This window comes from Myotis lucifugus, unplaced genomic scaffold, assembly GCF_000147115.1.
Source record: "Myotis lucifugus unplaced genomic scaffold, Myoluc2.0 scaffold_404, whole genome shotgun sequence".
Classification (NCBI taxonomy): domain Eukaryota; kingdom Metazoa; phylum Chordata; class Mammalia; order Chiroptera; family Vespertilionidae; genus Myotis; species Myotis lucifugus.
The window spans coordinates 208,586-231,974 of record NW_005871452.1 but is presented as its reverse complement, the minus strand read 5'-3'; the positions used below and the strand labels follow the sequence as shown (position 1 = coordinate 231,974).

The 23,389-nt window shown below is 41.2% G+C and overlaps 1 protein-coding gene across 3 annotated transcripts in view; it reads right to left on the bottom strand.

Moving 5' to 3' along the window:
- The window catches only part of LOC102433518 (hippocampus abundant transcript-like protein 1), a 102,270-nt gene that overhangs the window by 46,512 nt on the left and 32,369 nt on the right, over window positions 1-23,389 (bottom strand). For 2 of the 3 annotated variants that reach the window (XM_023743623.1, XM_014467577.2), the window contains exon 3: window positions 22,198-22,260. In XM_023743623.1, the coding sequence (XP_023599391.1) occupies window positions 22,198-22,260 (63 nt within the window). Of the gene's footprint in view, window positions 1-6,813; window positions 6,990-22,197; window positions 22,261-23,389 lie in introns of all 3 variants that reach the window. The other variant, XM_023743624.1, reaches the window with a different exon arrangement.

The window sequence follows — 23,389 nt, the reverse complement described above, 5'->3', positions numbered from 1 at the left end:
ATGCTCAGAGCAGCCTTGGCCATTCAGGTGCATTGGTAACAAGGCTTCTGTGCTCCAATTGGCTTTGACTAACTGGGAACCTGGCGTGGTTTCCACACTTGAGATAGTCTCCATTGTGCAGAGTTTAACTCTTCAGCATGCATTTATGGTTGAAATAATGTGTCTGAACTCTGCTATTAAATACTAAAGATATAAAAAGTGGTGGTGGTAGGGGGGAACTAGGGTAGATGAGACAAGAGTGGGAAAATGTTGATAAGTAATGAACTGGAAGATGAGTACATGGGTTTTCATGGTATTATTTTCGATTTATCTGTATTTGATTTTTTTCTTTTTTTTTATTGCTAAAAGTATTACAAAGGGTATTACATATGTGTCCTTCCCCCCACAACCCCACCCTTGACAATCCCCTGGCCTCCCTTACCCCCCAGTGTCTTATGTCCACTGGTTATGGTTATATGCATGCATACAAGTCCTTCAGTTGATCTCTTACCCCCCTCCCTCCGGCCCCCCAACCCTCCCTGGCCTTCCTGCTGCAGTTTGACAATCAGTTTGAGGCAGCTCTGCCTCTGTATCTATTATTGTTCAAAAGTTTGTAATGATCTGTATTATCCATGAATGAGTGAGATCATGTGGTATTTTTCCTTCACTGACTGGCTTATTTCACTTAGCATAATGCTCTCCAGTTCCATCCATGCTCTTGCAAATGGTAAGAGTTCCTTCTTTTTTACAGCAGCATAGTATTCCATTGTGTAGATGTGCCACAGTTTTCTAATCCATTCATCTACAGATGGGCACTTAGGCTGTTTCCAGATCTTAGCTATGGTGAATTGTGCTGCTATGAACATAGGCGTGCACATATCCTTTCTGATTGGTGTTTCTGGTTTCTTGGGATATATTCCTAGAAGTGGGATCACAGGGTCAAATGGGAGTTCCATTTTTAGTTTTTTGAGGAAACTCCATACTGTCTTCCACAGTGGCTGCACCAGTCTGCATTCCCACCAGCAGTGCACAAGTGTTCCTTTTTCTCCACATCCTCTCCAGCACTTGTCGTTTGTTGATTTGTTGATGATAGCCATTCTGACAGGTGTGAGATGGTACCTCATTGTTGTTTTGATTTGCATCTCTCGGATGATTAGTGACTTTGAGCATGTTTTCATATGTCTCTTGGCTTTCTGAATGTCCTCTTTTGAAAGGTGTCTATTTAGATCCTTTGCCCATTTTTTGATTGGATTGTTTATCTTCTTTTTGTTAAGTTGTATGAGTTCCCTATAAATTTTGGAGATTAGGCCCTTATCAGATATGACGTTGGCAAATATGTTTTCCCACGCAGTGGGTTTTCTTGTTGTTTTGTTGATGGTTTCTTTTGATGTGCAGAAGCTTTTTATTTTGATGTAGTCCCATTTATTCATTTTCTCTTTATTTTCAACTGCCCTAGGAGCTGTATCAGTGAAGAAATTGCTTTGGCATATGTCTGAGATTTTGTTGCCTTTGGATTCTTCTAGAATTTTTAAGGTTTCCTGTCGTACATTTAAGTCCTTTATCCATTTTGAGTTTATTCTTGTGTATGGTGTAAGTTGGTGGTCTAGTTTCATTTTCTTGCATATATCTGTCCAATTTTCCCAACACCATTTATTGAAGAGACTATCTTGGCTCCATTGTATGTTCTTGCCTCCTTTGTCAAATATTAATTGAGCATATTGGTTCGGGCCGATTTCTGGGCTCTCTATTCTATTCCATTGATCTATATGTCTGTTCTTGTGCCAGTACCAGGCAGTTTTGAGAACAGTAGCTTTGTAATACAGCTTGATATCTGGCATTGAGATCCCACCTACTTTGTTCTTTCTCAGGATCGCTGCAGCTATTCGGGGTCTTTTTTTATTCCAGATGAATTTTTGGAGAGTTCGTTCTAGATTTGTGAAGTAGGCCGTTGGTATTTTAATGGGAAGTGCGTTGAATTTATAGATTGCTTTGGGTAGTATGGACATTTTAATGATGTTGATTCTACCAATCCAAGAACATGGTATGTTCTTCCATCTCTTTATGTCTTCCTCTACCTCTATTTTCAACGTCCTGTAGTTTTCTGAGTAGAGGTCTTTTACCTCTTTTGTTAAGTTTATTCCTAGGTAGCTTACTTTTTTTGGTGCGATGGTAAATGGGATTATTTTTATAATCTCTCTTTCTGAAAGTTCACTATTGGTGCATAGAAATGTCTCAGATTTCTTGGGGTTAATTTTGTATCCTGCTACATTGCCAAATTCATGTATTAAGTCCAGTAGTTTTTTGATGGAGTCTCTAGGGTTTTGTATGTATAATATCATGTCGTCTGCAAATAAGGACAGTTTTACTTCCTCTTTTCCAATTTGGATGCCTTTTATTTCTTCTTCTTGTCTAATTGCAATGGCTAATACTTCTAGGACTATGTTGAACAGGAGTGGTGAGAGTGGGCATCCCTGTCATGTTCCTGTTCTTAGGGGAAATGGTGTTAGTTTTTGTCCATTGAGTATGATGTTGGCTGTGGGCCTGTCATATATGGCTTTTATTATGTTGAGGTATGATCCTTCTATTCCCACCTTGCTGAGAGTTTTTATCAAAAATGGGTGTTGGATTTTGTCGAATGCTTTTTCTGCATCAATTGATATGACCATGTGGTTTTTTTCTTTCAATTTGTTTATGTGATGTATCATGTTTATTGATTTATGGATGTTGTACCATCCTTGCATCCCTGGGATAAATCCTACTTGGTCATGGTGTATGATCCTTCTCATGTACTGCTGGATCCGATTTGCTAAGATTTTGTTGAGGATTTTGGCATCTATGTTCATGAGGGATATTGGCCTGTAATTCTCTTTCATTGTGTTGTCTTTACCTGGTTTTGGTATTAGGGTGATGCTGGCTTCATAGAATGAGCTTGGAAGTGTTCCTTCCTCTTGAATTTTTTGTAGTAGTCTGAGGAGGATAGGTTTTAGTTCTTCCTTGAATATTTAGTAAAACTGCCCTGAGAAGCCGTCTGGTCCTCGGCCTTTGTTTGCTGGAAGCTTTTTGATGACTGCTTCCATTTCTTCCATATTATTGGCCTATTGAGATTTTTAGATTCTTCCTGATTGAGTTTTGGAATGTTGTATTTTTCTAGGAATTTGTCCATTTCCTCCAGGTTGTCTAGTTTGTTGGAGTAGAGTTGTCTGTAGTATTGTTTAACAATCATTTGTATTTCTGTGGGGTCTGTTGTTATTTCGCCTCTATCGTTTCGGATTTGGTTTATTTGGGTCCTCTCTTTGCTTCTTGGTGAGCCTGGCTAGAGGTTTGTCAATCTTGTTTATCCTTTCAAAGAACCAGCTCTTGGTTTCATTGATTTTCTGTATTGTTTTTTTGGTCTCTATGTCATTTATTTCTGCTCTAATCTTTATTATCTCCTTCCTTCTGCTCACTCTGGGGTTTTCTTGTTGCTCTCTTTCTAATTCTTTGAGTTGAAGAGTTAGATGATTTACTACCATTTTTTCTTGTTTTTTGAGATAGGCCTGTAGAGCTATAAACTTCCCTCTCAGGACTGCTTTCATTGTATCCCATAGGTTTTGCATTGTTGTGTTTTCATTGTCATTAGTTTCCAGGATGTTTTAAATTTCTTCTTTGATCTCATTGGTAACTCAATCAATATTTAATAACATGCTATTCAGCTTCGAAGTGTTTGAGTATTTTGGGTTGTTTTTATTGAAGTTTATTTCTAACATTATGCCATCGTGGTCTGAGAAGATGCTTTTTATGATTTCAATCTTCTTGAATTTGTGGAGACTTTGCTTTTGACCCAATATGTGGTCTATTTTAGAATCTGTCCCATGAGCACCTGAGTGGAATGTATATTCCATGGCTTTGGGGTGAAGTGTTCTGAAGATGTCAATTAAGTCCATCTGATCTAGTGAGTCATTTAGGATTGCTGTTTCTTTGCTGATTGTTTGTCTAGAGGATTTATCCAGTTATGTCAGTGGTGTATTAAAGTCCCCTACTATGATTGTATTGTTGTCGATCTCTCCTTTGATATCTTCCAGGAGTTTTTTTTATGTATTTGGGTGCTCCTGCATTGGATGCATATATGTTTACCAGGGTTATATCTTCTTGTTGTATTGATCCCTTTAGTATTATGAAGTGGCCTTCCTTATCTCTTGTTATGGCCTTCACTTTGAGATGTATTTTGTTCGATATAAGTATTGCTACCCCAGCTTTCTTTTCATTTCCATTTGCCTGAAAGATATTTTTCCATCCCTTCACTTTCAGTCTGTGTGAGTCCCTTGTTCTGAGGTGGGTCTCTTGTAGACAGCAAATGTATGGGTCATGGTTTTTTATCCATTCAGCCACTAGATGTCTTTTGATTGGGCCATTTAGTCCATTTACGTTTAAAGTTATTATTGAAAGGTACTTGTTTGTAGCCATTTCTTTTTTTGTGTGGCTGTTTTCTTTCTGAGCTTTTTATTTCTTTTTACACAAGTCCCTTGAGCATTTCTTGCATTGCTGGTTTGGTGGTGATAAACTCCCTTATCCTTTTTTGTCTGTGAAGCTTCTTATTTCCTCTTCAATTTTGAATGATAGCCTTGCTGCATAGAGTATTCTTGGATTCAGTCCTTTGCTTTGCATCACTTTGTATATTTCCGTCCATTCTTTTCTGGCCTGATGTGTTTCTGTTGAGAAATCATTTGATAATCTAATGGGAGATCCCTTGTATGTAACTTTCCGTCTCTCTCTTGCAGCCTGTAAGATTCTCTCTTTGTCCTGAACATTTGCCATGGTAATTATGATGTGTCTTGGTGTGGGTCTTTTCGGGTTCACCTTGTTTGGGACTCTGTGGGCTTGTGGGACTTTTTTCTTCCCCACCTCAGGGAAGTTTTCTGATATTATTTCTTCGAATAGGTTTTCTAATCCTTGTTCATCTTTCTGTTGTTCTGTCACCCCTATTATTCGTATGTTGTTTCGTTTCATGTTGTCCCAAAGCTCCCTTAGGCTCTCCTCCTGTCTTTTAATTTTTTTCTCCAATTGCAGTACAGTTTGGGTGTGTTTTGCTTCCTTGTCTTCTAATTCACTAATTCGGTCCTCCACTTCTCCTAGTCTATTGTTGATACTTTCAATGGTTTTTTTTTATTGCAGCTATATCACTCTTCATTTCTTCTTGGGTCTTACTTAAGTTGTTGATTTTTTCATCTGTTTCTTCTAGCTTCTTGCATATGTTATTGATTTTTTCCTCCGTCCAGTGTATGCACTTTAGGACCTTTATTCTGAATTCTTTTTCCGTCATGTTGCATGCCTCTGTCTCACTTAGCTGCTTTTCTGGCGAGTCCTCCTTTTCTTTCCTTTGGGGGTTTCTTTGTCTACCCATGTTTGATCTCACTGACATATCTAGTTGTTGAGTCGTTCAGTGGCTGCTCCCAGGGTGGCAGTGGCTGCTCCCTGGGTGGCAGTGGCTCCTCGGGCTGTGGTTGCTCCTTGGGCGGTTGTGGTAGCAGCTGCTCCTCCGTTTGTAGCAGGTCCTCTGGTGGGTGCTGTTCACAGCTGTGGTGGCTCTTCTGACTGGTGGAGGGAGGCTTCACACACAGTAACTGTTCCCCAGACAGAGTGTGTGGTGATCAGGAGGCCGCCGTTGATTGGATTTTTCCGTGGGGGGAAGCAGGGCTCGTCTGAGTTCATGTAGTCGCGCTGCTTGAGAGCCGTTGCCATTGCCTCCGGGTTAGTAGCCGATCTCTGGATGCCAGTAACAGCTACTCAAGATGGCGCGGTCACGCGGCTGAGCCGGCGCCCCGGGGGAGGTTTCAGCCTCAATCTCTAACCGTCCCCATTTTCTAGGAGTTCTCTGTCTTTCCTGGCTGCAGACTGTCTCTCAGCTGAATCTCCTCTGCTTATTCGGGCTGTATGTTACCCGTTTCAGCTGCTCGCCCTTATCTGCTCCAGGACAAATCACCAACACGTCCGTCTAAACCTCCGCCATTTTTTCTTTTGTATTTGATTTTTTATAGTATGTTTTAAAAATTTCTCAGCATAGCATGTAAATAAAACCATCCAAAAATCTGGCATCTAACACACATCCTGTGCTGTGCTATATGCAGTACTTTTTAGTTTTCAGAATATACTCTGTCCTTTTGTGCCAATGTACCTTTGCACACACTGCCCTGCTGTGCCTGCATGCAATTCCCACATGTGGACCAGGTAAACTAGTCATTCTTCACCTCCTCCTCGATTCTCTGAGCTATTCAAGCAGAATTAACTGGTAATATCTGCTCTACTGTAATCATAACCCTCTATTAAAATTGCTCTTATTTGTCTATCTTCTCTATTGGCTTAGAAATTGAAATTAAGGTCAGAGGAATGGTTTCTTTTCATTTCAACTTTGTACCCTTGGGGGCCTATCACAGGGCCTGGTAAAGAATGGCTTTCAAAGGGGTTTGCAGAAATCAATAGAACTTTTTTTTTTTTTTAGTATTTATTGATTTTTTGCAGAGAGGAAGGGAGCGGGATAGAGAGTTAGAAACATAGGCACTAAAAATATCCTCTGGGAGGAACTACTTTTTAAAAACGGTTTTTATTGATTTTCAGAAGGAGAGGGAGACCGGGGGAGGGATAGAAACATCAGTGATGAGAGAGAATCATCGATTGGATGCCTTCTGCTCACTTTCTACTGGGGATCGAATTCACAACCTGGGCATGTACCCTGATTAGGAATTGAGCCGTGACCTCCTGGTTCATGGGTTGATACTCAACCACTGAGCCACACCAGTGGGGCTGATAGGACCTACTTTTATAGTAAGATACTAAAATACAATCTAATAATATACTTGCCTCTTTGGAAAACTTGTATTTTCTAAAAATGAAAGATTTTCTTCTCAGTTATTTTTTCACTGCCCGCTCTGGCCCTAGATCCTATCCACACACATTATTAAAGCAGTAGATTGAGAAGGGCATTTGTTCTTGGATTGATTGGGCATCCAATCAGTCCTAAGGATGCTAAGCACATTCTGCAAATGAGAACAAAAATTAAAATTTATGAAGTGATCAAAATTAAAACTTATGAAGTAGGTTGTTTTAGCAATTTTATTCACAGATAATAAAAAGAATAGTCTTTATTCAAGTTACTGTCCAAATTAAGAGAGCAATTTATTATGTGTGTGCGTGTTTGTGTGTGTATATGAAAAGCATTTTTGTACTTACTAATCCCAAAGAGTAGCTATGAGGGTGCTTTAAAGGCATCTTTAAACATCAACCAACAATTTCTTTGTGTGCTTATGCTACGCTGCTTAATTTAATTCATGTCAATAGCAGCTGCTAGGACTACAGAAACGCTTGCCTGTTAGATGCCCCTGGAAGGGCATCATGGCAGAGCGAGGTGGCCATCTTCTTGATCAGACTTGATGGTCAGACCTGGATTGGAAGAAGCACATGTGCATGTGAAACCCTGTGGCCAAGAGCTGAGCGGGCTCACTGGGTCTTGGAACCCCCCTTCCCAATCCCCTGCTGTGGTCCACAGCAAGACGAGATGAAGACTGCCTATTCTGGTGCCCCTCTTTACATTGGTCACTCCAGGCATAAATCAGACCTGGGCATCTGGCCACAGTTTTAGTGAGTTTGGGACACCAATGAAGATCTCTAATTTTATGATAAATAAAAAACATCCCTTAGAAAGAAGCTTCCAGAAGTTTCAATGTAGACATTGGGCAATCAGACCAGCTGGTCTTAATGAAGAAACTGATTACAACCACTCCACCTGCTGCTGTTAACCAGTGGTCAAAACCACAGCATCTCAATTTGATGTCCTAGTTCTCACAAAGTACAGCCAAAACTTCTGTGATGGTTAGTTTATGTGTTAGCTTGACTAGGCTCCACTACCAGTACCCCGTTATTTAATCAAACATGAGTGTGGGTGTTGCTGTGAAGGTTTTTTCTTCTTTTAAACAATTATGAATTTACTAGAGGCCTGGTGCATAAAAATTTGTGCACTCGGGGGGGAGAGGCCTCAGCCCGGCCTGTGCCCTCTTGCAGTCTGGGACCCCTCGAGGGATGTCCACCTGCTGGCTTAGGCCCACTCTCCAGGGGATTGGGCCTAAGCTGGCAATCAGACATCCCTCTGGCAGCCTGGGAGCCCTCGGGGGTGTACACTTGCCAGTGGGGACCAGGCCTAAGCTGCAGTCGGACATCCTTAGCGCTGCTGAGGAGGCGGGAGAGGCTCCCACCACCACCGCTGTGCTGGCAGCCATCAGCCTGGCTTGTGGCTGAGCAGAGCTCCCCCTGTGGGAGTGCACTGACCACCAGGGGCAGCTCCTGCATTGAGCGTCTGCCCCCTGGTGGTCAGTGTGTGTCATAGTGACCAGTCATTGCCAGTCGTTCTGCTGTTAGGGTCAATTTGCATATTACCCTTTTAATATATAGGATTAGGCCATCTGGAAAACCAGATGGGCTGAGCCCCAAAATGGCACCAACCCTGGGAAGGTTTATTTGTGGGTGTGGTTAACATCTGCAACAGTTGGCTTTAAGACGCATCACCCTCAATAATATGGGCGCCACGCCGAAACCGGTTTGGCTCAGTGGATAGAGCGTCGGCCTGCGGACTGAGAGGTCCCAGGTTCGATTCCGGTCAGGGGCATGTGCCTGGGTTGCGGGCACATCCCCAGTAGGAGATGTGCAGGAGGCAGCTGATCGATGTTTCTCTCCTATCGATGTTTCTAACTCTCTATCTCTCTCCCTTCCTCTCTGTAAAAAATCAATAAAATATATTTAAAAAAAAAAAATAATAATATGGGCGCCTTATCCAATCAGCCGATGAAGGCCTCACCGGAGAAACCTGAGGCTCCCAGGAGAGGAGAGAGTTCAGCTTCAGGGCTGAGCACAGTCCAGCTGCTCACAGGCCTCCCTCCGAGTTTCACACTCACCAGCCCCACACCCGTGTGAGCCAATTCCTTAAAACAAGTCCACACACACACACCATACCACAAACACACACCACACACACCCACACATATCACACCACACACAGACACCACACACACACACACACGCACCACACAGACACACATATCACACTACACACACACCACACACCCACATATCACACTACACACACACCACACACACACATACCACACACCACACACACACATCACACCACACACAGACACATACGCAGGTCACACCACACACACCCACACACACACATATCACACCACACACATCACACCACATACCGCACACACAGACACCGACCACACACACACATAACACCACACACCCACATATCAGACCACACACACACATATCACACCACACACACTGATCTCACACACACCACACCACACACACCACACACACATATCACACACCACACGCCCACATATCACACCACACACCCACACAGACACACACACACCACACACACCACATCCCCCCCCACACACACACCACACACACACAAACACCACACCACACACACACACACCCCACACACACACGCCCCCTACTGGGGATTGAACCGACAACCCAGGCACGTGCCCTTGACTGGGATCGAACCTGGGACCCTTCAGTCTGCAGGCCGACGCTCTATCCACTGAGCCAAACCAGCCAGGGTCAGAGCAGAGATTTAAAGCTAAAGTAATGTCAACATAAGAAACATTTAAACCTCTGAATAATTTTTGTGAACTTATTTTAGCCAAAGTGTCAACAGCTGTCAGGAAGCAAAATTTCAAAAGACTAAGAAAATCTCCAGAGAATGGTAGTTTTGCAACTTATTTTATGCATTACAATCAAGAGAGAAGAAGTGGGCTACATGAAATCCATTAATGACAAATTAGGGAGATGGGGGAAAACAATAATGGGGAAACTTGTGGGATTGGATAAAAAGTAAAATGGTAGACACATAGCTCTTTTATACAGGACAGTTAACCGTCAACAATTAAATAACAATGAGGGCATTTGTGGTCTCTGTTCTAGTGTGGTATCTGTGTTTTGATGGGTTTGGAAAAAGGGAATTACTTGGACATTCCAAAGTATGTTATCCTATATAATAATCCTATATTATAAAGAGGTAATATGCAAATTGACCCTCACACCCTCGCACCACAAGATGGCCGCCCCAAATCGTCACAAGATGGCCGGCAGGGGAGGGCAGTTAGGGGGGGACCAGGCCGGCAGGGGAGGGCAGTTGGGGGCAATCGGGCTGGCAGGAGAGGGGCTAGGGGGCGATCAGGCAGGCAGGCGAGTGGTTAGGAGCCAGCAGTCCCGGACCAGCAGTCGGACATCCCCCAAGGGGTCCCAGATTGGAGTGGGTGCAGGCTGGGCTGAGGGTCTTTTACCCTCCCCCTAGCTGGCCCAGCCTCTAGTTGTAGATATAAAAAGACTAGAGACCCGGTGCCCGGATTCGTGCATAGGTGGGGTCCCTCGGCCTGGCCTGCGGGGATTGGGCCGAAACCGGCAGTCCGACATCCTTCAAGGGTTCCTGGATTGTGAGAGGGTGGTTCTCGGGTGATGCACCCCGGAATTGGGCTCCCTCTTCTTTGATTCCATCACCCAAGAACTACAGCTGCCAAGTCACCACAGTTTGGCAGGTTCTGCATTGAGCATCTGCACTCTGGTGGTCATTGCACATCATAGCTACCAGTTGGACGGTTGAACGGTCACTTAGGCTTTTATATATATAGACTAGAGGCCCAGTGCATGAATTTGTGCACGGGTGGGGTCCAGTGGGCTCACCCTGACATGGTCGGACCAGCTGGGGGGAGGGGCCATGGACAGTTGGCTGGCTGGCCCTGCCCCATGGTCAAACTCCTGGTCGAGGGGACAATTTGCATATTAGCCTTTCACTGTATAAGAGGATAATAGGCGTAATTAAGATAAAGTCTGACCTTTGTCAGGGAAGATTCTAGCCTAAGACAACTACCTGCCATAAACAGCTTTTGCTAGTAAGTTTCAGTTTCAGACCATCCTTTGTGATTACTTTAGGTCTGAGTTTGTAAGGTTGCAACGCAGGCCACCCTTTTTAAAAATATATATATTTTATTGATTTTTCACAGAGAGGAAGGGAGAGGGATAGAGAGTTAGAAACCGATGAGAGAGAAACATCGATCAGCTGCCTCCTGCACACCTCCTACTGGGGATGTGCCTGCAACCAAGGTACATGCCCCTGACCAGAATCGAACCTGGGACCCTTTAGTCCGCAGGCCGATGCTCTATCCACTGAGCCAAACTGGTTAGGCAACGCAGGCCTCCCTTGAACTTGTTGGGCATTTTCATCCCTACATCCATCTTTTGGTCATAAATCGACCTAAAGGATGTATTCATGACCAATCTTTTAAATGGGTAATGATGTCTTATGGTGTTAGGAAGGCTTATTTTTAGGAAGTTTTAGAGTCAGTGTTAGTCTTGTTGAACAGGGTGGACCACTTGGGATGGGCAAGACTATAACCTTAGATGGCATTCAAGGTTGAATTATTGTTGTTTAAAAAAAAAAAAAGGCAGGTATATGGGAGGCAGTTAGATTTTATATGTCCTTGTTAAAAAATATTCTGGATTATATTTCATTTTTGAGTTATGACTTGATTTTTGTGGGATTTTTTTGTATTTAGTATAATATTTATATACTAGGAATAAAAGTAATAATTAAGTAATACTGATTAGAAACAGAAAATGTCTAATATTAGACAAAGAAGACTGAGGGAAATAAGCATTTCAAACAATTGAACCATCTTTTAGTCCAGCCAGCATGGCTCAGTGGTTGATCAATGCCTAAACTGCTCCCCTGCTGGCCTGATTGCCCACAACTGCCCTCCCCTCCCGGCCATCTTGTGACGATATGGGGTCAGCCATCTTGTACGAGGGTGTGAAGATCAATTTGCATATCACCTCTTTCTTATATAGGACTAGAGGCCCGATGCACAAAATTCATGCAAGAGTGGGCTTTTTTTCCCCTGGCACCTGGGACCCAGGCTTCCCTCCGGCTGCTGGCAGACACCCAGGACCCGGGCAGCCCCAGGTTTGTCCAGAAGGTCATCCGGAAGGACATCTGGTCTAATTAGCACATTATGCTTTTATTATTATAGAAGATATTAGAGGCCCAGTGCACAAAATTTGTGCACAGGTAGGGTCCCTAGGCCTGGCCGGCAATCAGGACCGATCAGGTCTGCAGGCTGGGGCCTTCCTTCATTCTGCGCCGCCCCCTGGTTGTCAGCACACATCATAAGAAGTGATCAAACTCCCGGTCTTGTGGTTGAACTCCCGAGGAGAATCTTTGCATATTAGCCGTTTATATATATAGATATTGTTATGTGTTGGGGTACATATAATAGGCCAGGATTGGGTGAATTTAGTATTTTATGTAGATTGGTGGCATAATTTTTCACTTTATTTTTACAATTAGTGAAATAGGTTTTTATTGTTTATTATTTTTAAATATGGCCTATTTCTTTTTTATTAGAAGTACTTTAGTGTTATTGAGGATGGTCTCTGTCAGTCAGTTGAACAATTGCAATTAGGGAGGTGTTTTTAAAGTTATTTGTCCAAGATGGGTTTTTATAATGGATATATCCAGAAAAAACTGTACTAAAGCTTATATTTTTAGTAGGAGAAAGTCAATGTGTGGCCAATAGAGTGTTAACTTTATTGTAACCAATAATCAGAATATTATTGTCTAGTAGATGTGAAAGATTAGCAGGTGCAGAGTAGTTAAAACTTTTTATGTCTAATGAGGGAAAGGGTCTGAGAAGAGAGATATTAATTCCATTAGGAAACCATAAGGGGGATAACAATATAAAAATAATTTTATTTATTTAATTAATAACAATTAGGTGATACTGGAATAAGGTTTGAACAGTATCAATTTGTTGCAGTTTTGGGATTGTTTCCTGCCTTTGGTGTCAATGGCTTTTTGTCCTTGAGAAGTTTTTGATTTCAGCTATAGACAAAGGCGAATGTCAGAGATAGAGGCAGACATTCATTCATGATTAGGCATTTGGTAAGGTTTTTTCCAACAGTGCTGGAGTCTTTAACAAGTTAAGCGTCATGTCAGTCACTGGTGACTGACACTATACTTTCTGTTTGGACCTCGTCAATCTCAGGCTGCCAGCATATCAGTGAAATCGGATATCGCGGGCTAAACAGAAAGGAAGACAAAACAGGCTTGGCGCTTTAACACGTCTTTTCCAATGGACACATTTTTGGTTGTAAATCGTGGTTTTTGAAGTCTTTTTTTTTTAATGGGAGTATATTGTGAAATGAATGTTAATTTATTAGTTTTTATAAGTTGGTTCTCGATAATAACCAAGAAATAGGTTTTTCTTAGAATGTATTTTTCTTTTTAGCTATTTTTATTTAGAAAATAAAAAGATTTTTAAAATCAGTAACATTTTAAATAAGTTATAAGAATAATTATTTGCTATTTATTTAGTACCATAACCAATTTTTTGTTCATTCTGATTATTTGCATTTTCACGAATTTATTTATTTTTTAGAGTTTTATAAGTTTTTATTTAAAGACTAGAGGTCTGATGCATGAAATTTGTGCAAGGGGCTCAGCCCTTTCAGCTGAAGTGGCTTGCCTCGGCCCTCGCAGCCCCAGTTTTGTCCAGAAGGTCGTCCGTAAGGACGTTTGGCTGTCCAGTCTAATTAGCATATAATACTTTTTTTTATTATTATAGATATGAGCTGTTTAGAAATTTTTGATTTAGAGTGTCAGAGTCCTTTTCATGGATTTTTTTTTAAAAAGTAACATATTTGCAAATGTATTAGAGTAAAATAATGATTGTCCATAAATGACAAAACCTAAAATGACATGGTTATAGATCTGATTACAATGATTTAAAAAAAATTTTTTTTTTAAGATCTAACATTTTAAGATAACAGTTTTTTGGAAAATAATCGACACAAAAGAATAATATAAAGTCCATACTTTTTTAGATTTAATATAGAATTTTAATATATAAAGAATAAATATGTAAGATTTTAAAATACTATATGTGGCACACTGGAAGTGTATATCGAGTATTGGAAACAATTTATAAATTTCCAACGTGTGGATTATAAATACAAGGAGTATTAGTGGATGCCCCCTATGGGAAACCATCACTCTTGGCTGCCCAGTGTCACTGACAGGACACCTACTACCTGAGAGCTTTCTGTTTGAATTTGGCTTTAACGTTTTGTAAGTTTTTCCCTGGAGCAGGCTGAAATATCTGAAACATTCATTTTAATAAAAATATATGTATATAAACAGAATACAGTTATTATTATTATTATTATTAGGTAAAACTTCCCATGCAATTTTAAGTATATTAAATAGGCTTAATTATTTTAAAAACTTTTCTTTTATAAGGGCCGATTGAAATAACCCAAAGTAATTTCTCGGTTAAAAAGTCTTTTAAAATTTAAACTTTGGCCTGACCAGCATGGCTCAGAGGTTGAGCGTCAACCTATGAACCAGGAGGTGATGGTTAAATTACCGGTGAAGGCACGTACCTGGATTGCAGGCTCAATCTCCTGTGGGGGGCATGCAGGAGGCAGCCAACCAATGATTCTCTCTCATTGATCTCTTTATCTCTCTTTTCCTTACTCTCTGAAATAAATAAAAATATGTTTTTTAAAAAAATTTAAACTGTGGAAAGGTTGTCAAACTTAACCAAAAGATTATGATATAAACTTTATAAACCCAGGTAAAATAAACATTTCTTTGGTAATAATTTTAAAAGACATTAGATTTGAAATAGTTTTAATATTTAATATTAATATTAAAGACTACAGGATTTTGCTTAATTTATATATGTATTTAATTTTTTTTAGGCCAATAAAAGATTATAGCCTAGTAATGCCGTTTGGAGGCAGAAAATGTGCCACACATTCTATATAATAAAAGGCTAATATTCAAATCGACCGAATGGTGGAATGACCAGTCACTATGATGCGCACTGACCACCAGGGGGCAAACGCTCAACACAGGAGCTGCCCCCTGGTGGTCAGTGCGCTCCCACAGGGGGAGCGCCACTCAGCCAGAAGCTGGGCTCAAGGGTGGCGAGCACAGCAGCGGTGTCAGGAGCCTCTCCTGCCTCTGCGGCAGCGCTAAGGATGTTCAACTCATGGCTTAGAGGGAGTGGGCCTAACTCATCAGTCAGGCATCCTCCAAGGGCTCCTGGACTGCGAGAGGGTGCAAGCCCCGCTGAGGGGCTTCCCCCCCCTAGTGCATGAATTTCGTGCACCAGGCCTCTAGTCATAAATAAATGAAATGTATTACATAAAGATCATATATATAATTTGATTATTTACTTTTTTCTTTTCTCTTAAAAATGCATTTCCATATTTTATATTATTAAAATTATATACATTTTAACATAGTTAGAATGTCTAACTTTTAGAACCCTTACTTTTTTAGAGATAACCAAAAAAGTAAGCAATCAGTATTCCCTAGACCAGTGATGGCGAACTCATGACACGCTTGTCAGAGGTGACACGCGAACTCATTTTTTTGGTTGATTTTTCTTTGTTAAATGGCATTTACATATATAAAATAAATATCAAAAATATAAATCTTTGTTTTATTATGGTTGCAAATATCAAAAAAAATTTTTTTTTAATTAAATCTTTATTGTTCAGATTACATTGGTTCCTCTTTTTCCCCCCATAACTCCCCTCCTCCCAGTTCCCACCCCACCCTCCGCCCTCACTCCCCACCCACTGTCCTCATCCATAGGTGCACGATTTTTGTCCAGTCTCTTCCTGCATCTCCCACACCCCTTTCCCCCCCAAGAATAGTCAGTCCATTCCCTTTCTATGTCCCTGATTCTATTACAATCACCAGTTCATTCTGTACATCAGCTTATTTATTCACTTGATTCTTAGATTCACTTGTTGATAGATGCATATTTGTTGTTCATAATTTGTATCTTTACCTTTTTCTTCTTCTTCCTCTTCTTAAAGGATACCTTTCAGCATTTCATGTAATACTGGTTTGGTGGTGATGAACTCCTTTAGCTTTTCCTTATCTGTGAAGTTCTTTATCTGACCTTCAATTCTGAATGATAGCTTTGTTGGATAAAGTAACCTTGGTTGTAGGTTCTTGGTATTCATCCCTTTGAGTATTTCTTGCCACTCCCTTCTGGCCTGCAAAGTTTCTGTTGAGAAATCAGCTGACAGTCGTATGGGTATTCCCTTATAGGTAACTGATTTTCTTTCTCTTGCTGCTTTTAAGATTCTCTCTTTGTCTTTTGCTCTTGGCATTTTAATGATGATGTGTCTTGGTGTGGTCCTCTTTGGATTCCTTTTGTTTGGGGTTCTCTGCGCTTCTTGGACCTATAAGTCTATTTCTTTCACCAGGTAGGGGAAGTTTTCTGCCATTATTTCTTCAAATAGGTTTTCAATACCTTGCTCTCTCTCATCTTCTGGCACCCCTATAATTCTGATGTTGGTACGCTTGAAGCTGTCCCAGAGGCTCCTTACACTATCTTCGTATTTTCGGATTTTTTCATTTTGCTTTTCCAGTTGGATGTTTTTTGCTTCTTCGCATTTCAAATCTTGGGCTTGTTTCTTGCGCTCCTCTGGTCTGTTGTTGGGTGTCTGTATAATATCCTTTATTTCAGTCAGTTTATGCTTAATTTCTAGTTGGTTCTTTATCACAACATCGAGGGTCTCATTAGATTTCTTGTAGATCTCATTAAGTTTATCGGCAGTTTCTAGAAAATTATTGAAAGATCTTAAAAGTGTGGTTTTGAGCTCTATATCCTCCAATTCTGACATTTGTGTCCTGTTTCTTCGTCTCCGCATTTTTCTTGGTGCACCCCCTAGTGGTCTTTGTGCGCAGTCTTGTTGTAGTTAAGCCTTGATTGTTGTATGTAATACTGGGGGGGATTTGACCTCCAGGCCAACTGGCTGTGAGAATCAGCTGTATCTGCAGTGGGAGAACTTCTGTCCTCTAGGGAGGTGCTAATCTAGCCTTTGCCTGAGGCTATCTGGCAAATGCCTTTGTGCAGGGCTTGGGCGGGGCGGGTCCCAGGGGATCTACAGGGCGGGCGGAGCGAGCAGTTATGGCTGCTCTCAGTGCCGTCCCCAGGGGCTCTGCCTCTCAAGAGTCCCAGCAACCGCTGCAAACCTTGGAGAGAAAGCTGCCTCTGAGTTCCGACCGAAGCCAGACAGTCCTGCTTCTCCCATTTGAGTCTGGGTCCCTAGAGACTCGCCCGGATCTGGAGCTCAGAGTCTGAGACTCCCTCCCGATTGAAACAGACAACCACGCCCTCAGCCGCCAGCCCGCTCTGCATGCACTCCGCACCTTAGTATTTTACTTCAGCACTGTGCCTCCTCTGAGTCTCGGTATGCTTTTCTCTTTCCTCCTAGTTGTAGAACTTCCACTCAGCCAGCCTTCCTGTGGTTCTGGGTGATGTCCGCTCCGTCTTTTAGTTGCATTTTTGAAGTGGTTGTTCCAGGCAGCAAACTCCGGCGTTAACCTATGCCGCCATCTTGGTTTTTCCTTCCAAAAAATTTCTATATGTGACACGGCACCAGAGTTAAGTTAGGGTTTTTCAAAATGCTGGCACGCCGGGCTCAAAAGGTTCGCCATCACTGCCCTAGACTGACTTTTATGAACATATTTCATAAGCTTTAGAAATACAGGTTTTTCTATTGGTAAACACACTTTCATGAAATACAACTTTAACAAAGCACTAGACATTTATTAAGAGTTCCAAGTTCATTCCCAGCCTCTTTGTAAAAAAGCCAAAAGCAGGTGAACCCAAGACTTTTCTAGCAACCAATGTTTTAGTATTTAAGTTATTTTAAAATATCGACATACTTAATAACTTTTATAAAATTTATTAATTTAGAAAGGAATAGTTTAAATAAGTTAAATAGATTTTATTTTTAGCCAACTGATAGGCCTGAATTAGCAATTAGGCTTGTTGGGTAGATTTTATTTAGATAAATAAGAATCTTCAATTATGTTTACTGTGGAAGTTATTGTATATTCAGTTTGGTAACAGTCCTGTTTATTCTTTAAAGATTCATTTGTAAACCAAATTAACTCAGTATTAGATGAAGGAATTTCCGATAAACCATTTCTAGGAATAAGAATGTGGTCAACAAGCAGAATTCAATTGTGCATGTGTTTATTCTGTAAATAAAGGAGCAAAGTTGTTGGGTTAAGACCCTTATATTAAGTTTAAGTGAAATTGGGTGAAGAAGGCAAGAGCCAGTGTGCTGACAGAAGTGCTGAATGTGATTAGAATTTGGTGGAGACTTAGCAGCGGTTCTCAATCTGTGGGTCGAGAACAATGAAAATACATCCTGCATATCAGATATTTAATTATGATTCATAACAGTAACAACATTACAGTTATGAAGTAGCAATGAAAATAATTTTATGGTTGGGGGTCACCACAACATGAGGAACTGTATTAAAGGGTCGCAGCATTAGGAAGGTTGAGAACCCCTGCTTAATAGAATGAGGAACATTAACAAAGGCGAGTCCATAGCTTTGTTGCTGCGTTTTTGTATACCGTCTATAGCAGAAATGGCTGTCATGGAGGGAGGAAGCCTTCTGGCTATTGACTTTAGTTGTTGACTGTAACAGATCATAGGTCTATGATGATTTTATTTTTGAGTTAAAATTTTTATAATTAAGGTATACCAGAGTGGAAGTTCTAGATTCTTTTTTAGAAATTTTATAACCTGTTTTCCTTCTGAGTTCCACTGAATTGAATCAAGTTAATTTGATTTTAATAAGACATAAAGGCTGGGCCATTAATGATAAATTTGGAACCCCATTTTTTGTGTGACAATATTCAGTCAAACTAGGAATCCTCTAAGCTAGTTTTCTTGGAAGAGGAAAAGATAGGATTTACCTGAGTTTTTTAGTGTTAATTAATAGCCCATCTTTAGCTATTAGATTACCAAAGTATTTTACCAAGTGTAAACAGAGTAAGAGCTTGTTCTATGATATTCTTGTCCTTTTACGGCTAGCTGTTGTAATAGATATACTGTGTTTTTTTGGGAGCCTAGTAATTTTTTAGAATATAAGATTAAATCATCTACATATTGGATTACAGTGGAATTATTAGGAAATTTAATATTATTTAAATCAGCTTTTACTATCTAATACAATAGGGGGGAAATTTTGTATATTCTGGGGTATTACTGTCTGAGTAAATGTGTAATCCTCCCAGGTGAAAGAGGTATTATTGTAAGTAAAAGGTTTCTTATCAGAGTACTAATGAGGGCTGGGATCTGGGAGTCTCCAGCCTTGGAGGCCTAATTTTTCATGTTAAATTTTGTGCTTTTATTTTTTAAAAAAATATTTTTTATTGATTTCAGAGAGGAAGGGAGAGGGAGAGGGAGAGAGAGAAGGAAACATCAATGATGAGAGAGAATCATTGATCAGCTGCCTCCTAGACACCTCACACTGGGGGATCAAGCCTGCAACCCGGGCATGTGCCCTAACCAGGAATCGAACTGTGACCTGGTTCATAGGTCAATGCTCAACCACTGAGCCATGCAGGCCGGGCAGTGGTGTTTCTTTTTTTAAAACATATTTGTAGAGTCTCATGAAATTTTGTAGGGATCCTATGTAGTGGGTCAAGGTGTGTTGCTTATGGGTTGAGTCCTATGAGGCTTTCACCCTCTAGGTCCCGTGGTTTCTCTCCACAGCTGTTTATACATCCACGAGAACTTGGAGTGTTAAGTGACTAACCTGTATGCACGTGTCCCCAGATGAGTCTATGGTTTAATAAGAGTTGAATTGAAATTTCACTATGGAGCTGCTGTATGTCATGAGGAATGACCTCTGACACATTACAAAGATTTTTAATCGCTTAAGAACACCCAAGATTTGGCTGGAGGGAGGACGTGTCCTTTATCTTTGGAACTGAACAAGTTCAGCTCTCACTTATACGGGAAAGGTTTTTGTTCAGACTCTCAAGAAAGCAATTCCAATTGAAAAGCCAAAATTAAAAACTAGCCATCCATTTTCCTCCTCTCTCACCATAGCATGAGTTCTGTTAACACTTAACCTTACTTTCATTTTGAGGATTTAAAAGTGCAGTTTAAATAAAGTCAGAGTCTTTACCACAAGTGGGGGAGGTCCTGGATACAAGAAACAATTCACCCAGTTCATCCGATGTGGTGAGAGCCGGTGGGCTCAATGGGCCCTTTCCTGGATCCTAGTACCAGGTCCTGGTCCGAGGGGTGGTCCCAGCTGAATATGGAAACCTACCCTCTGTGTCAAGTAAATGTCAATGTAAGAAACATTCAAACCTCTGAAGAATTTTTGTGAGTTCATTTGAGCCAAGCTGTTGACAAGTGCCAGGAAGCAAAATCTAGACAGACTGAGATAATGCTCCAGAGAATGGCAGTCTTGCAACTTATCTATACCAACGGTTCTCAACGTATGGGTCGTGACCCCTTTGGGGGTCGAACAACCCTTTCACAGGGGTTGCCTAAGACCATCGGAAAACACATATATAATTACATATTGTTTACAGTAGCAAAATTACAGTTATGAAGTAGCAACGAAAGTAATTTTATGGTTGGGGGTCACCACAACATGAGGAACTGTATTAAAGGGTAGTGGCATTAGGAAGGTTGAGAACCACTGATCTATACTAATAAAAGCCTAGGTGGCCCTCGCGTGACACCCTCACGTCATCAGAAGATGGCTGGCAGGAAAGGGCAGTTGGGGGCAATTGGGCCGGCAGAGGAGGGCAGTTGGGGGCAATTGGGCCGGCAGGGGAGGGCAGTTGGGGGTGATTGGGCCAGCAGGGGAGCAGTTAGGCGTCAATCAGGCCAGCAGGGGAGCGATTAGGGGGCGATCAGGCTGGCAGGCAAAAGCGGTTAGGGGCAATCAGGCAGGCAAGTGGTTAGGAGCCAGCAGTCCTGGATTGTGAGAGGGATGTCCGACTGCCGATTTAGGGATGGGGCCTAAACTGGCAGTCGGACATCCCCCGAGGGGTCCCAGATTGGAGAGGGTGCAGACCGGGCTGAGGGACACCGCTCCCCGCCACCCCCCCCCACCTCCGCACTAATTTTGTGCACCGGGCCTATAGTCCTATATAAGACCCTATGCAAACTGACTGAACGGCAGAACAACCAGTTGCTATGACGCACACTGACTACCAGGGGGCAGATGCTCAACGCAGGAGCTGCCCCCTGGTGGTCACTGCCAGAAGCCTGGCTCATGGCTGCAAGTGCAGTGGCGGTGGTGGGAGCCTCTCCTAGCTCCGGGGCAGCGCTAAGGACCCCTCGGGGTCCCGAACTGTGAGAGGACGCAGGCTGGCTGAGGGACACCCTCCTCCCTAGTGCACGAATTCAGCAAATTATTAGGGCATAACTTAAAGTGTGCAGTTCAGTAAAAAGTAAAATTATGCACAGATTTATATGATCTAAGCTGGGAAAGGCAAATTAGACACTATATTCATATACTTTACGATAAAGTGGAACTGGATTATAACATTATCTTTATCATTTTATTTAAATGAAAAATACTTACAAGCTGTTCTAATAGCACATTAAAATTTAAACAATAAAGTAAGGCTAATTATGTTAAGAGGCTGAGAACTCAAAAAGTGTGGCTAGGACCTGGAGATTATTATGCTGAACAAAATAAGCCACTTAGAGAAAGACAAATATCACATGATCTCATATGTGGAATCTAATGAACAAAATAAATTGCCAAACAAAATAGGTCCAGAGGCATGGAAGCATGGAACACACTGACAGATCTCAGAGGGAAAGAGGTTGGAGGGGACGGTTAGAGATTAATCAAAGAATATATATGCATATATGCATAACCCATGGACACAGACAATAGGGTGGGGAAGGCCTCAGGTGGAGAGTAGTTGAGAGGGGGAAATGAGGGACATCTGCAATACTGTCAACTAAATCTTGATTCTTCTTCCTCAGTCTAAAAGTATTTCTCAAAAGAAGACAGTAACACTTGCCCATTATATTCTGTTGATAGGTAGAGAAATCAAAAGCTCACAAAACTGAATCCTCTATGAACTGCAGGGTACATGTGAATAAAAACAGTCTTTCATTTACCAGTAAATCATTTTCTGCCTTACTGATTTGGATTGTATTTTATTTTGACTTTGATAATCCAGCTAAAAACTTAAATTTAGGTCTACAAAACAAATAATAACTGTTTTCCTAAATCCCATCTAAACTTCCAGAGTTAAACTACTAAGAATTCCTGGCTTTATTCACAATTATTCTTACCTTTACACCTTGAATGAGACCATTCATGAGGAATGTGTGTTGAGGAAATGTTTCATGTAGAACCTACAAAAAGCAAACAAACATTAAGGTAAATTCAAAAGCAAATTAAAGGAAAATATTTATGCTCCTGTTAATGGCAGGCTAGGTAAGTAAGATGGAACCATGTAATGAATAATTTTTAAGTATAGATGAAATTTTAAAAGTATCTAAAAGTATATAAAGTTAACAAGATAGTGAGGCAGAAACCTAAATAAGAGCCCAAAAAGGCACTTCAGTCATTTGGTTGCTTTTGTTATAAAAGCACCTGCAGTAAAAAAATAAACTGTTATTTAGCTACCCCCTCAATCACCAACAATTTTAAACAGGTACCACAAATGGTTACACAAACCCCAGTTGGACCTGCAGCTCAGTTTTATGTCACTGAGGCAGTCCAGGAAACAATAGCCTTAAATGTGGATTATAGTGACTCCAGACTGGTAACCTCCTTCTGTCTAAGAGGGAAAAATCTAAAGTTACTGCTGAAAAGGCTATCATCTAGACTTCGAACCAATCATACATATACTTTTTTCAAATATAATGAATGGTACCTAATCAAAGGAAATCAGATACAAAAAGAAGACACCATGCACAAAACATAGCAACAGACAAACAAATGGAACAAACATATAAACTTCCCTACCCTGATGAAGGAAAAAGACCCACAAGTGCAGGAAGCACAGAGAGTTCCAATCAAGATGAACCCAAAGAACCCCACAATAAGACACATCGTGTTTCAGTCCCAGCAACAACAACAACAACAACAAAACCACAGACATTCCAGAAAACTGGGATCTTAAGCCAGCCAAAGGAATGATATTTCAATTTTTCATTTTTTATTATTATTTTGTTAGCTTTTCGTTTTTGCTTTTTTTTGTTCTTTTTTTTTGTTTGTTCCTTTATTTCCTACTTCTTTTCCCATTATTTTTTCAACCATGTGAGCAGCAGACATGTGAGCAGCACGCTCTTGTCCAGGGAGCATCAGCCCCGTAAGCAGCCTGCCTCTACCCTAAGAGCAGCAGCCTCATGTGGCCTGCCCCTGTCCAAGGAGCAGCAGCTATGTGAGCAGCCCGCTTCCCCGTCCGAGTAGGAGCAACCACGCGAGCAGTCTCCACCTGTCCGAGGAGCAGCAGCCGCACGAGCAGTCTCCTACGTT